Genomic DNA, 14,787 nt, shown 5'->3' with positions numbered 1-14,787 from the left:
CATAACAATGGCCAGAGAGAAGGTACAGGAGTGAATGCGAGGCAGGCCAGCAAAAGAATTCATGGATGTCAGTCTTTGCTAGTGCTCACGCTCAGTCACTTCAGCCATGTCCAACTCTTTGCAGCCCTATGGACTGAAGCCTGCCGGGCTCCTCTGTCCATGGGATTTTCCTGGCAAGAATGCTGAAGTGGGTTGCTGTGCCCTCCTCCAGGTGACCGTCCCAACCCAGGGATCAAACCTGTGTCTCCTGTATTGCAGGCAGATTCTTTATGGCTGAGCCACCAAGGAAGCCCATCAAACCTTTAAAAGGTACTAAAATTAAAAAATATAAAGCCAATTAACTCAGCCACGTGTGGCGCCTTACATAATTTTTGTAATGGAATGGTTCCATTCCCTTGAGGTAATACAATGCTCTTGAATATTACTTTAAAAAAAATCTCCTGGCTGGCAATTCTGATTATGTAATGTTCACCACATGTAATGAATTCCTCATTTTCAACATAAAGAGGGTTGTAATTCTTATTAATAGAAAATCAGTTTCCTTTTAATCCTATGCTGAACAGATATTTAAAGAACATTGACCTATTTGTGCATTGCCAAATTATTAGCCTTCTTGCAGTGTATAAATTCCTCCATCCACCCCTGAGATAGAGGGCTCCAGGTGCAGTATCCCAGGTAAAAGTGGGACAATTCCAGCTGGCAGGGTGAGTTGAAAATGTTGGTTTTTGTGCACACTCAGAAGAGGCTGCATTCAGTAAAGTGTTTCAATTAATTATGTGTCTGGCACCTCAGATAATCTATTCAGAGTGCAAAGGTAGTCTTTTCTAACAACAACTTTTAACAGTCTTAAAGGTAAACCTGACTGTCTCTGCCTTACATTGTTGTTTAGTCACTAAGTTGTGTCCAACTCCTTTGTGACCCCATGGACTGTAGCCCACCAGGCCCCTCTGTCCATGAGATTTCCCAGGCAAGAATACTGGATTGGGCTGCCAGTTCCTTCTCCAGGGGATCTTCCCCACCCAGGGATCAAACCCGCATCTCCTGCATTGGCAGGCACATTGTTTTACCACCGAGCTACCAGGTAAGCCCATCTCTATCTTATAGAACCACCATATTCTTCTGGGTATTTCAAAACATCAAGGACTTCCATATTCCATTTTCCACCTAGAGATTTTGTACACGTTTGGTGTTCAAAAATATACTCTCTCTAGGATGGCTGCACCCTAAAGTCATGTGAAAACTTTAAATCATTACTATAAATATCCACTGTTTTTGCATTGAGTCCTCGCTTTTGGACCTAAAGCAAATACTATGACCTTTCTTCCCTTCCGTTTCTTCATGGGAAATAACACTAATTCCTGTATTACAAACCAGACGATACATGTAAAGTGCTTGGCACAATCCCTCAGCACTGTCGGCCTCATTCGCGCACACTTTAGAGAGGGCCAGTACTTTTCATCTCTGCACTCAGCTTTCGCCCAGGATTTAGTATATGACCCCGCCCGGGTTCAGGGGGCGGGAACCTGAGAGCGGAGGGCGCGTGCCGGAGAGTGGGGTAGTGTGAGAGATCAGACTGCAAAGGTCAGAAGGCAGTCGGTTGAGGCTGTGCGCTAATAACTGAAGAAAGATCTCTGGACTAAGGTTGCCTCGGCAACCTCAGCCGGAGGAGGCACAAGGTAGCGGGGACCGCCCACTCGCTGCAGCTTTCGGTCCCCAGCCCACCTTGGGCTTTAGCTCCGCCCCTTTCTCCCTGGAGGTTGGGAGCGGAAGTCGACACAGACGCCGACGCGGTTGCCTTAGCGATACCTTTTTCCCAAGATGCCCAGCGTGTTGTGTTCTTCTTAACCAATTAGAGAGGCGAAGCGGCCTTACCACGAGCCAATAGGCTGCGAGGTGGGGGCCCGCGACGGTTAAACCGGGGCTGCAGATCAGGGCGGCTGAACGCCGGGGCTGGAGCTCTGAGGAGACGATACGGCCTGCAGGCGTCCTGCGCGGGCCCCGCCATGCCGACTCGGGTGGAGGACTACGAGGTGCTGTACACCATTGGCACGGGCTCCTACGGCCGCTGCCAGAAGATCCGCAGGAAGAGCGACGGCAAGGTGAGCGCGGGCCTGGTCCCTGCCTCCGCCCCCCGGCCGCCCAGAGGAAGCAGGGAGCCTGGCGTGTGCATCTGAAAAGCAGGGTGCTCAGAAAAGCCAGCCCTCTCCCCCAGATTTGTGTCTGTCCTGGGTCTCTGGAGGGATGGGAAGCCGCATCCTTTTTTTTTTTTTTAATTTGTGAATCTGTCCCTTAATTCTTTTTTGTTGTTGTTCTGTCGCTCAGTCGTGTCCGACTCTACAACCTTGTGGACTGCAGCACGCCAGGCTTCCCTGTCTTTTACCAGCTCCCGGAGTTTGCCCAAGTTCATGTTCATTGAGTCGGTGATGCCTTCCAACCATCTCATCCTCTGTCGTCCCCTTCTCCTCCTGCCCTCAGTCTTTCCCAGCATCAGAGTCTTTTCCAGTGAGTCAGCTCTTATCACGTGGCCAAAGTAAAACTAATAAATGTGCCAAGTAGAATGTATGTATATTTTTTCTTCTCCTGTCTATTTTGCATTCTCTTCCATTTTCTTCCTTTTTTTCTGTTTTGACCTGCCATGGGCCTTCTGTTGGTGACTGGTAGCTGACTCCTGAGCTGTTTTTAGAGAAATGTAATTCTCTGTCATAACCCATCAGAACTTAGAACTTTTAGGTCTTGTAGTCAGAATTCATTTAGTTCAGTTCAGTCGCTCAGTCGTGTCCGACACTCTTTGCGACCTCATGAATCTCAGCACGCCAGGCCTCCCTGTCCATCACCAACTCATTATTCCGATCGTTAGATTCATATCTCCCAAGGTGTGTGGGTAGACCCACACAGAAAAAAAAATAATGGAAAGGAAGTTAGCTCGGATGGAAGTGTCTTTACTAAGTTCTCTTACCCTAGAAATCTTGACTAGTTGGAATGGTCGGGGACTTCAATCGCCTCTGCTCCAGCTTTGACTAGAGTACCTTCTGCCAACCTCCCACTAGGCATTGAGGGAAGGGGGTTGGGGGCGGCCTAACCTCCCTCATCACCCTCTGTTGCATCATTTACTGCTTAAAAACTAGGGGAAGCTTAGGGAAATAAACTCAGGGGTCCTCAGTTCATTAAACTAAATTAGATAAATAGTGAGTGTATGATCTGTTTACTAGATAAGTAACTTTTTTTTTTCATTTGAAAAATTTGGAGTTATAATGAGTTCATGTATACCTTGGAAATTTTTATTTCAGATATTAGTTTGGAAAGAACTTGACTATGGCTCCATGACAGAAACTGAGAAACAAATGCTTGTTTCTGAAGTGAATTTGCTTCGGGAGCTGAAACATCCAAACATTGTCCGCTACTATGATAGAATTATTGACCGGACCAACACGACCCTGTACATTGTCATGGAATGCTGCGAAGGAGGAGACCTGGCTGGTGTGATTTCAAAGGGAACCAAGGAAAGGTAAGATAAATTCATCTCTTACATGGGCCTAGTTTTGTTTCTGGAAACATCCTATATTAGGATCAGGACAAAGTACTTAGTAATGGGGAAGAGTCTTCTTGTGTTTGTTCAGTGGGTCCACAGTACTTTAGAAAATCCCTGGTAAGTCAACACTTGAATTTCATATTCAAATAATTTATTTCCCTATGTATCTACTTAGAAAACTAGATAATTCACATCCTTTCATCTTTGTAATGGTTTTATTCAGCAGATACATGCTACATAACTGCTTTGATTTCAGACAATACTTGGATGAAGAGTTTGTTCTTCGTGTGATGGCTCAGTTGACTCTGGCCCTAAAGGAATGTCACAGACGAAGTGATGGCGGCCACACTGTCCTGCATCGGGATCTGAAACCAGCCAATGTCTTTCTGGATGGCAAACAGAACGTTAAGCTTGGAGACTTTGGGCTAGCTAGAATATTAAACCACGATACGAGTTTTGCGAAAACATTTGTTGGCACACCTTATTACATGTCTCCTGTAAGTATTTCAAAATCTATATACTTTTAAAACATCTTAATGCTAAGCATTCAAGCAAGGAAATTGAGCTTTTTGTTTATTTCTTTGTTTAGTAATATCTAATAGCCAAGAATTAATAATACTGTTTTATTTTAAATTGATAATTTTCAAATGGACCATCAGACCATTAAAAGATTATTATTTTTTGTTTTGATGTGGACCATTTTTAAAGTCTTTATTGAATGTGTTACAGTATTGCTTCTGTTGTTTGTTTTGTTTTTTTGGCCACAAGGCATGTGGGATCTTTGCTCCCCAACCAGGGAGCAAACCTGCACTCCCTGCACTGGAAGGTGAAGTCTTAACCCCTGGACCCCAGGGAAGTCCCACCACCAGACCACTAAACTCCTATAGCAGCAATGCAAGTCAGACTTTCACTGAATGGCTGCCACGTGCTAAGCTTGGGGATCATAGAGATGAAATAGGTTTTGCCTCTGCCCTTAAGTGCAGTACTTCCAAAGTGCCATAGGTCTTGGACACCAGCTTGTTCTCAGCTGGAGTGATAGTTTAAAATGCAGAGTTCTGGGCTCCAGTCCAGGGACTTAGGACCTCTGGACTGGTCTTTGCACTCAACTTTTTGTCTTTTTGTCCCCCACCTTTTCATTTTGGACTCTGTATTTTAACAGACTCCCTAGATGATTCTTGTGTGTGGAGATTCAGGGCCCAGGAGACTCATTCCCCGAGGCATATTTTTGCATGTTAACCTTTAGTATTTGTTCTTTTTTGTTGTTGTTGCCTTTTCCTACTGTGGAGGTCCTGTTTCCACCCACTTACCATTTCCTCTATTGCTGGATATTTTGTTTCCAAAATGTCTCCCCATTCTAAGGAGGACTGCTATGTATATCTTTGTAGGAATTATTTTTTCTTCCTCTTTGATTATTTCCTTGGTGTATAGCTCTCAAAATGAAATTGCTGGGTCAAAGGGTATGAATTATTTATGGCTCTCTAGTGACTTTTGGGACTTCGCTGGTAGCTCAGTTGGTAAAGAATCCACCTGCAATGCAGGAGACCCTGGTTCGATTCCTGGGTTGGGAAGTTCCCATGGAGAAGGGATAGGTTACCCACTCCAGTATTTTTGGGCTTCCCTGGTGACTCAGACAATAAAGAATCTGCCTCCAATGCAGGAGACATGGGTTTGATCCCTGATTTGGGAAGATTCCGCTGGAGGAGGGCATGGCAACCCACTCCAGTATTCTTGCCTGGAGAATCTCCATGGACAGAGGAGCCTGGTGGGCTACAGTCCATTGGATCACAAAGAGATGGACACAACTAAGTGACTAAGCATAGCACGGTAACTTTTGAAAAACTTGAATCAATAAGTGATAGCACCAATCAATGTGTTAAATACAAAAGGTGAGCAGAATAAAGATGGAGAGAGATTTATATTTTAGCAGTTCACAAATGCTTCCAGATTTTGTAAATCTTTTTGTTAACCAATCTGACTACAGTATGCAATTTTATAAATTAATGATTTTGTTTTTGACTAAGATCTGATATGGCCAGAACAGTGTCATTTTCTCACTGGATCAGATTCCAAATAGAAGCCAAGGAAAATTATCCAGGGGTGGTGGTTGGAAAATTTGAAACCTGTGCAGTTCTTTTGTTCTTGCTCCCTCCTGTCCCTGTAATTAGATCAGTTGAGCCTTCCCTATGGGATTGATTGTCAGGAAGTGGTGCCAGACTCACCTGTTGGACTTTAGAATACTCAGAAGCCTCCTGAAGGTTTCAGTACAGTGCTTGCCTCCGTGTCCTCTGTTGAAAATAAGAGCCATGGTGGACTGTTGTTAAGAAAGGCAGGTAGTTAAAATAGGCAATGAGATTATTAGTTAGTACTAAGGGAAAAATACATAAATGGGTGGGTCAGTTAACCTTTAATGTCTATATCCATTTAAGTGTGAGCTAGATGTTATCTTAGACCTTTCTCTGGTTCTTTAAAATAGAGTTTCTAGAGTATGAATTCCTTGAGGTAGACTGAGTGGCTTCACTTTCACTTTCCACTTTCGTGCATTGGAGAAGGAAATGGCAACCCACTCCAGTGTTCTTGCCTGGAGAATCCCAGGGATGGGGGAGCCTGGTGGGCTGCCGTCTCTGGGATCGCACAGATTCAGACACGACTTAGCAGCAGTAGAGAGGTCTCATGTTCACCTTCGAGTTTCCAGTGCCTTGCCTGTAGTAACACAATAAATGTTTGTGAATGAAAAATAGGTGAAAGGATTATATATGACAGAGTGTATTAGGATAAGATCATTGCCTTTTTTCCATTATCAATTTAAAGAAGAGTACCATCTTATGATGTAAGACCTAATGTAAGAGAAATCAACCTTTTGTATTTGAAACTTCTGTTATAGATATGATATATTTATAATATAAAATTTTTTCTTTTTATTTGAGTGACTATTATTAAACTTTAAGGTCTCATCTTTGTCCCAGGAGTAATTTTATAAGTTTTAAAGCAAACTTTAAAAAAATTATTTTATTGAAGTATAGTTGATGTGTTAATTTCTGCTATGCAACAAGATGATTCAGTTTTATATACACACACACACACACACACACATATTCTTCTTTATGTTCTTTTCCATTATGGTTTGTTACAGGTTCTTGACTGTAGATCCCTGTGCTATGGAGTAGGACCTTGTTTTTTCATCCATCCTATATATAATAGTTTGCATCTGCTGATCCCAAACTCCCAGTCCTTCCCTTCCCCTGCTTCCCTTCTGGCAATTACAAGTATGTTCTCTGTGTCTGTGAGTCTGTTTTAAAACAAAGTAAACTTTAGTCTCCTCTTTTCTTTCCCCACTAAAGGAACAAATGAATCGCATGTCCTACAACGAGAAGTCGGATATCTGGTCACTGGGTTGTTTGCTGTATGAATTATGTGCGTTAATGTAAGTATGGTGTAGACGGGATTCTAGTCCAGGTATAGGCTTAGGTCTGTCACCTGTCACTGGGTTCAGCTTTTGGAGCATGCATGCACATTCAAGTCTGAAAGAGTCATACCTTGGAGTAAAATTAAGGTAGATGGGCAGGTTAAAAAACGAGTTGCAAATTAATAACATAACCCCTGAGGCTGAATCTAGACTTCTCAAGCTTGTAACCTGGTTAGGTGCCTCCCTGTCAGACTGAGTGTAGCCCACAGGGCGAGCATGTAGGTCAGGCCCGTGGAAGAAAGGAAATGAAGATCTGGACGAGCAGTCTGGCGGTTTGGACAGGACGGAACCCTGCTTCTTTCCCTTTTTTTTTCCATTCTAAACTCTTCTGTAGAGCAGGGGTTCTCAAGCAGGGAAGGGAAATTTTACCCCCTCAGTTTTGCTTCCCATGGGATACTTGACAGTGTCTGGAGACATTGTAGTTGTCATGGCCAGGGGTAGCTACTGATGTCTAAGGGACAGGGGTCAGCAGTGCTCCAAGCATAATAAGGATGGACAGGACAAGCACCCATAACAACTGTACGGCTCCAAGTGTCCGAAGTGCCAAGGGTGGGAGACCCAGCTACAGAAGAAGGCCCTAGAGGCAGAAGCGTAAACACAAACTGGACCTTAAACTCGGCTTTTGATTTGCTGCTGCTTATATATTTTCATTTTTACATTAAAAATTAATTTTTTTCTCTTCAGGCCTCCATTTACAGCTTTCAACCAGAAGGAACTAGCTGGGAAGATCAGAGAGGGCAAATTCAGGCGAATTCCATATCGTTACTCTGATGAATTAAATGACATTATTACGAGGATGTTAAATTTAAAGGTAAAGTTTATAAGATGACATGTTTCCATCCTCAGTTAAATTTTGCAGCATGTGCTGTTGTGGAGCAGTGAGACTGAAGAAACGTTAGATAGATTTCCTTAGCTGATAAATCTGCTCTGTTAACACAAGTGAAAACATATATCCTTGGCACATTGCTGGCTGCCCGTCTCTGCTCTCTTTATGTCTCCTCCCACGCTCTGCCCTGCTTGTAGCAGTAAGGATTGAGAGCATCAGTCACCTTGTCCTTGCCTACCTCAGCGCAGCAGATGGTGCAGGAAGGGGCCAGAAATAATAAGATCTTATTACTCTGCTCTAACTCGGAGAGATTAGAGACCATGAGAGATGGGAATGGTGGGGTGGGGAGGGCTAAAAGAGCAGAGGGGAAATAACTCGAAGAGACTATGTAGAACAAACCTGGCGGTGGGGTGGGGAGGGATCAGGCTGGTGTAAGAACAGAGGTACATGCTGTGGGAGTTCAAAGAGAAGGATACAAGTGAAGTAACAGGATCGGAGGTCAGGGAGAGAGTGTCCTGCTTAATATGGTTTAGAGACGCAAGGGCAGTGGGTGCCCCCAAATGGACCCTGGCAGTGCTACCCAGACCAGCACAGGGGCTGAGCCTAAAGGGGAGCAAAGGTAAGTTAAAATCGGCATCGCTTTGTGGACACAGAGCCTCCTGAGTTAAAGCCACCAGTGAACTTACTTTTCAGGTGTTTAAGACCCCATCTATGTGGGGAGGGGGCAGTGGGCAAAATGGGTGAAGGGGGTCAGTTGCATGGTGATGGATGGTAGCTGGAATTGTGTCAGGGATCTCTCTGTAGTGTACACAGATATTGAACTGTGACACTGCACACCTGATTAAAAAAAAAAGAGCCACCTGTAAAGGAGCCTTTTCTTTTGCTTTGGCATATATGCTGTTTTAAATGTCACTGCTCTTTCAGGATAAGTAGTCCGTCCATTATGAAGTCTGCTTGCAACACCAAGTCTTTTTCCCCCAGGATTACCATCGACCTTCTGTTGAGGAAATTCTTGAGAATCCTTTGATAGCAGACTTGGTTGCTGAAGAGCAAAGGAGAAATCCTGAGAGGAGAGGGCGGCGATTAGGAGAACCAGAAAAGCTGCAGGACTCCAGCCCTGTGTTGAGTGAGCTGAAACTGAAGGAAATACAGTTACAGGAGCGGGAGGCAGCCCTCAAGGCCAGGGAAGAAAGCTTGGAGCGTAAGTCGGGGGGGGGGGGGGGGAGGGGCGAAGCCCAGTGCTCCCGGAGGCTGATCCTAGTGTGTGAGCGTCTGCCTGAACGGAAGGTCTCACGTCTGTCCTTGCAGGGCGTTTTTATAAATACTTGCACAGCCAAAATGCCTATATCAGGCTTGTGGCTCCTCCACGCTGAGCCTCTTTCTCCGAGATCAGCTGCTGTCACCATGCTGTTGGGCCCTAACCGTGACAGCCCAGCACAGGGGTCATCACCCCGTACTCTAGAGACACTGTTTTCTTTTATTCCTTAACATACGGGCCCTAAAGTTTCCCATCGTAAAGAATCTCTTAGAATTCACCACCTTCCAGAATCAAAGCCGTCGCTTCTCCCTTCTGACATGCCGCTGCAGCGCAGCCCGGCTCTAAAATCTTACAGTGTGTAAGACGATACGTGTTCAGGTCGTTTCCTAGAGGCTGCGGATACAAGGTGTTTAAATCCTCTGATGGGTATTGACGGACACAGGAGTTTTTGATGTTGAGTCTGTTGACGCCTCTGAAGTGAGAGCTGCTAGCCAGGCGTGGGGGTTCCACAGGGTGGCCGCAACGGTGGGGCTCTGCCTTTTGACACAGAGGGGAGAGAGACCGTGAATCTCCTCCACCCTGGTGGCCCACCCGCTCTCACTTCTGCAGCTTTACGCCAATGCACATTCACTTATGAATGTACTTATATTTAATTTTAAATGTACTTCTAAAGTACTCTATTTAAATGTACTTATAAAGGATGCAAATGCATTAGTTACTGTTTTACTTCCTAACGATAATCATCGGGGACTGTGAGATACACTCTCTGTAGGAGGAACAGCTTGTGCTTGCCTGAAAATCTTAGTCTCTTCTGTTAAAGGCATTCTTTTAAAAGAACCCACAAAAAACAAGCAAAAACTTTTTTTTTTAACTTGCCTCAGTGTTCTGTAATTTCATGTAGCAGCTGAAATCTGCACTCTAAATGCTGGGCCATGAAAAAATAATAGCCTTTGTTACTGATCTAAAGAAGTAGCACCTCACTGTGCTGTGGTTTTTTCCCTTCTCTTTGGGTGCTGTTGTTCACTCCGAGGGAGGGGGTTTGGGCCGAGTAACGCCCGGAGAGTGAACTGTCGGCCCTTCCCAGGGGCGAGCAGGATGGCGGGAGCTCTTTGCTCCCCCGTGAGTTATTCCCACACATCACGACCGAAAGTTGAAGCTGACTTTGTCCTTGTGCTTAAGCTGGTCCGTAGGAGGGAACCTGAGACAACACACTGACATGCTGGCACACTGCGTTGTGACGCGGGGACCGTCCAGTTGATTGGCGTGTCTCATCGGCGGCCAGGCTGCCAGCCTCGCGATAAGGTAACCAAACGTGAGTCGTTTACATCCAGAGTCGCTTGTTCATTTCTGTCTGTTTTGTTCCATTCCCTTTTAAAGAGAAGGAGCGCGAGCTTTGTGTCCGTGAGAGGCTGGCGGAGAACAAGCTGGCCAGAGCGGAAGGTCTGCTGAAGAATTACAGCCTGCTGAAGGAGCAGAAGTTCCTGTCTCTGGCGGGTGGCCCAGGTATGAGAGCCAGCTCTGAGCAGGAGCTGCTGCCCGCGTTAGCTTTCCAGAGTCCTGAGCTGTGAGATGGACTCGGTTGGGTGGATGTGGCTTAGTGGAGGTAAGGACTCTGCTCTCGCCATGGCTGACTCTCTGGGATCAGAGACGTGAGGCTGTGTGTGGGGATGAGTTCGTCTTCAGTTTTGTTCACTTTGTCAAACTACACGTGCAGTATTTGATGTTTATTTTTTAAAATTAGATCATAAAAAATTGCTGTGCCTTTCAGGTTTTTCTCCAGGTATATTATCAGAATTCTAAATTTCTCTCCCTTTTCAAGTGAAAATCCCAGCATTTTACTATTGCCGCATGACCAACTAACACTTGCCAGATCCTTCCAGAAACCGTGGCTTAAAAGGTGTGACAAACCAACTGTAGAACAGGCCATCACTTTTGGCTCTTTGCTAAGACCCGTTCCAGTTACATGTATATGTCAAAATGTGATTGTTTAATATCTACATATGCTCTGTAATAAGCAAGGGAAATAAATGAAACTAGTGATGGAAGTATCTTTTTTCTCCATATGACTACCTACCATTTTGTTTTTGTAATATTTATTTCAACTTTTCTTAGATTCTACACTGCCATCCATAAAGACAAACTAGACATAAGTCATGATAGAATGAGGAATAATTTTTATCTGGGTGAGTTTCATGCATCAGGCCCATTGCTGAGAATTATTGAAGGCCCTGTTGGGGACGGCTCTTCCAGTTAAAGAGTGTATTTCCGTCTTTCCCTGAGAGTCTTTGAGCGGAGGGTGAGAAGTCCTGGAGAGGAACGCTGTGTTTCACTTTGTAGAGTATGTAGGTAGAAGGATTCACCTGTGTGCAAGTCATGGCAAAGACTTAAAATGAGCTGTGAGGATGCAGTTTCCAGTGTGGGTCGGAGATGTTTTGAAGAACTGAACTTGTCAGAACCTAAGAAAAGCATTGACTTAGTGGACATGAGTTTGAGCAAGCTCTAGGAGATGGTGAAGGACAGGGAATCCTGGCGGGCTGCGGTCCTTGGGTCACAGGGAGGCGGACATGACTGAGCGGCTGAACACCAACAAGAAAAGCAGCAAAGCCGTGGGGAGAGGGCGCCCTGGTGAGCCCAGGACAGTGGCAGTGCTCCCTCCTCATCCTCAGGCTCTAGAATGCAGCTGTGAGAAAACGAAGGTGAGGTCATCACAGTTAGCAACAGCATCTTTTCAGAGTGCTCCTTAGTCTATTTAGTGAATGCTAATTCTCTTTCTTCTTCTATTTAAGGAAATACTAATTCATTTTCTGAACACTTTTCTTTCTTCTGAAACTACTCCATTAGGATTTACAGTTTACACTGTTGCTCTCAAATGGGTAGCTATTTGTGGTGATAAAGGTGGGTCTATTTGAAACCATGGAGTTGAGGCCTAAAAACAATCTCCTAATGCTTTGCGGAGAAAGAGTGTGTGAAATAGGAAGTCGGGACAGTCAAAGCGTGGCGTTTCTCTGTGCAGCCTGCTCCTCTCTTGGGACCTCTCCATGCCTGTGGTCTGGAATGTTCTCCAGATAGTCACGTGGCTTCTTCCCTCCTCTCTGTCCTTGTGTCCCTGCTCAGAAGTCACCTTATTATGAGGCTTCCTCGCTGCAAACACCCCCAGACCCTCTGCCTCCCCCCCACCCCCCACCACCACAGCACGTACCACCCTCAAATACTCCTAGTATGGACTTGTTTATCTATTGATGCTATCTCCTGCTGCCACAGTAGGGCCTTTGTTTGGTCCACAATGGCCCACATGGTAAGCTCAGTAAATATTTGAATGTATTTCCTTTAAATGAATACAAAAGAGAAACAAAAGTTTCTGGAATTCAAACCTGCCAGTCCCCAACCCCCAAATAATCCTGTTAGTTCCTAATAGTGTAGCCACTTTAAGTAAATTGTTTTTCTTCCCATTAAAAGTACACATTTTTCACTCTGTTCACTTGATTCACTTTTATTGTGCTGAATTTGCTTAGGTTCTTTTTGAAACAAGTTTCTGGTGAGTTAAGCATTTTTAAAACGTGTTCTTAAGTATTTAGCCAAAGCTGTAGGTACTTGCTGTAAAAAAGATCTGCTTCCATACTTACCTGGAAGTAATGTGTTCCAGGTAGAATGGCACTTGTTTTGAAGAACAGAGATAAATAACATTGATTTCAGAAGTTTTATATTGTGGCCCACAATCTTCAGTGCATTTAAACTTAAGAGGAAGGTTGATAAGAGAGTGAAGCATACGTTCCTTGATTTTTGACTGCAGATTAGAAGGCCAATTGACTTCTGCCAGCCACAGCCCCTGACCTATTAAACAAGAAACAACAGGTCCACAACAGAGTCACCTGCTCAGTCGTGTCCAGCTCTGCAAACCCATGGCCTGTAGCCCACCAGGCTCCTCTGTCCATGAAACTTTTTTCCTAGGCAAGAATACTGGAGTGAGTTACTGTTTCCTCCTCTGACCCAGGGATCGAACCCACATCTCCTGTCTCCCTTGCACGGCAGGCAGCCCATCCAAAGTGGAGTCACTTGTTACCAACCATCATCAAATCAAGACTCAATGCTTAATTTCATCACAGTTTCAGCCTCTCCCAGGAATGGAATCTTAAACTAGTCAACCTGGAATTACCTGGTCAGCACGAGTGAGGTCATCTGCCTAATAGATCCCTGCTGTCCCCTAAAGGAAAGTGATCTTGCCACAGGCAGGCCCCTCTCCACTGGTATTACTTCATCATCCTGCCCCCTCCTGCCTATAAAAGGCTTTCATTTTGTACAGTTCCTTGGAGTCTTTCTATGTGCTGGATGCAATGCCACCCCAGTCATGAGTCGTTAAATAAAGCCAGTAAGGTCTTTAACACTCAGTTGGATGCTGCTTAGCATTCCTGTCCCAGAGAGAGTGACAGGTACCCAGGTTTCACATGGGAACTGCGAGAGTCAATATGTTCAATGAGTTTGGTCAAGTGTGGAGGAGCCGAATGCGTGTTCACATAACTCAAACCCCTTTTTCTTTTTTCTTTCTGAAGAACTGTTTGATCTCCCATCGTCGATTGTGAAGAAGAAGGTTCATTTCAGTGCGGAGAGTAAAGAGAACGTCGTGCGGGATGAGAATTCTGAGAGTCAGCTCACCTCCAAGTCCAAGTGCAAGGACCTGAAAAAAAGGCTTCACGCTGCTCAGCTTCGCGCTCAAGCCCTGTCGGACATTGAGAAGACTTACCAGCTGAAAAGCAGGCAGATCCTGGGCATGCGCTAGCCGGGCCAGAGACACAGACCCGTGCAGAGTACTTCACGTCACTGGCGCTTTCTAGATGAAAAATTGACTGCTGTAACCTGTTTCTGTGGTTCTGAGAGCCGCACTTTTTGTAGAGTTGGCAGGATATTTGGGTATTAATCCTGCAGTCCTCCAGCACCAGTTGTACCAAAGTCCACACCTTTCATTTTTCTTCCTTTTGTAATGAACACTTCACAGAAAGAAGAACACTTTCTTGGCCGGTTGGGCTTTTAATACTGTGTGTGATTACTACTGGAACATGAAATGTTATATTCTAAATGTAGAGGGATGGGGAATACTATTAGGAAAAGATACTAACTCAGGAGCAGTGCTTACTGAGACATTTTAAGGGACTGAATGGTGTGCTTACAGCTGTCATGTCTAGAAGTTTTAAATGTTTTAGAAATTTTAATAAAAGTCTGAGGTTTTAAATGTTCTCAGCTTAGAGAAAACCTAACTGGATTATTGATTGGTCACTAAAACCTTGACATCTCGCTTATAAATACCCACTGCTCTGTGGGAGGCTAGGGAAGAGAATGTGATGTTCCCGAGAGCTGTACAGTGGTGTCTTTTTTTTTTTTCTTTTTAGCAGTATGTGAGCTTTCATTTGTCCACCTCTTTCTCAATAAAAGAATTCGTTAGTTTTCCTATGTCCAGTGTCTCTTGTATAGGTTGATTGTAGTTGCAGAGAATCTAATATGGCTTGCAGGCACGGGAAGCAAGGGCAGGGAATATGGTCTCGAGGGCGGTGTGGTCAGTTGGCGACTGGTTGTCCATGCAAGCGGGTGGTCCTCACCGGGGGCAGTGCGAGGCCTGGAGGTGTTTGCAGTGTCGTGGTTGGAGGGAGGCTGTTGCTAAACACCCTGCGTCCCCACGGGTGTCCCCACAGCTGAACGTCAGAGCGCCACTCCTGAGATAC

The 14,787-nt window shown here is 44.9% G+C and overlaps 1 protein-coding gene across 1 annotated transcript; it reads left to right on the top strand.

The window, feature by feature from the left end:
• The first annotated feature begins 1,876 nt into the window (after positions 1 to 1,876).
• Positions 1,877 to 14,519, top strand: NEK2 (NIMA related kinase 2). The gene is made up of 8 exons (XM_040263110.1): positions 1,877 to 2,099; positions 3,288 to 3,505; positions 3,786 to 4,026; positions 6,868 to 6,950; positions 7,677 to 7,803; positions 8,800 to 9,019; positions 10,454 to 10,579; positions 13,624 to 14,519. Exons 1-8 carry the CDS (start codon positions 2,004 to 2,006, stop codon positions 13,848 to 13,850), a joined length of 1,338 nt encoding a protein of 445 aa, XP_040119044.1. The 5' UTR covers positions 1,877 to 2,003; the 3' UTR covers positions 13,851 to 14,519.
• The last annotated feature ends 268 nt before the right edge of the window (positions 14,520 to 14,787 follow it).

This window comes from Oryx dammah, unplaced genomic scaffold (genome assembly GCF_014754425.2).
Source record: "Oryx dammah isolate SB20612 unplaced genomic scaffold, SCBI_Odam_1.1 HiC_scaffold_21, whole genome shotgun sequence".
Taxonomy (NCBI): Eukaryota; Metazoa; Chordata; class Mammalia; order Artiodactyla; family Bovidae; genus Oryx; species Oryx dammah.
This window is presented reverse-complemented; position numbering and strand designations above follow the sequence as displayed.

Excerpts from the sequence above, each read along its gene's own strand:
- NEK2 (XM_040263110.1), top strand. The coding sequence starts at position 2,004 with ATGCCGACTCGGGTGGAGGACTACGAGGTGCTGTACACCATTGGCACG. Across the intron at positions 2,100-3,287 it reads GCAGGAAGAGCGACGGCAAG|ATATTAGTTTGGAAAGAACT; the intron begins GTGAGCGCGGGC and ends TTTTTATTTCAG. Across the intron at positions 10,580-13,623 it reads GTCTCTGGCGGGTGGCCCAG|AACTGTTTGATCTCCCATCG; the intron begins GTATGAGAGCCA and ends TTCTTTCTGAAG.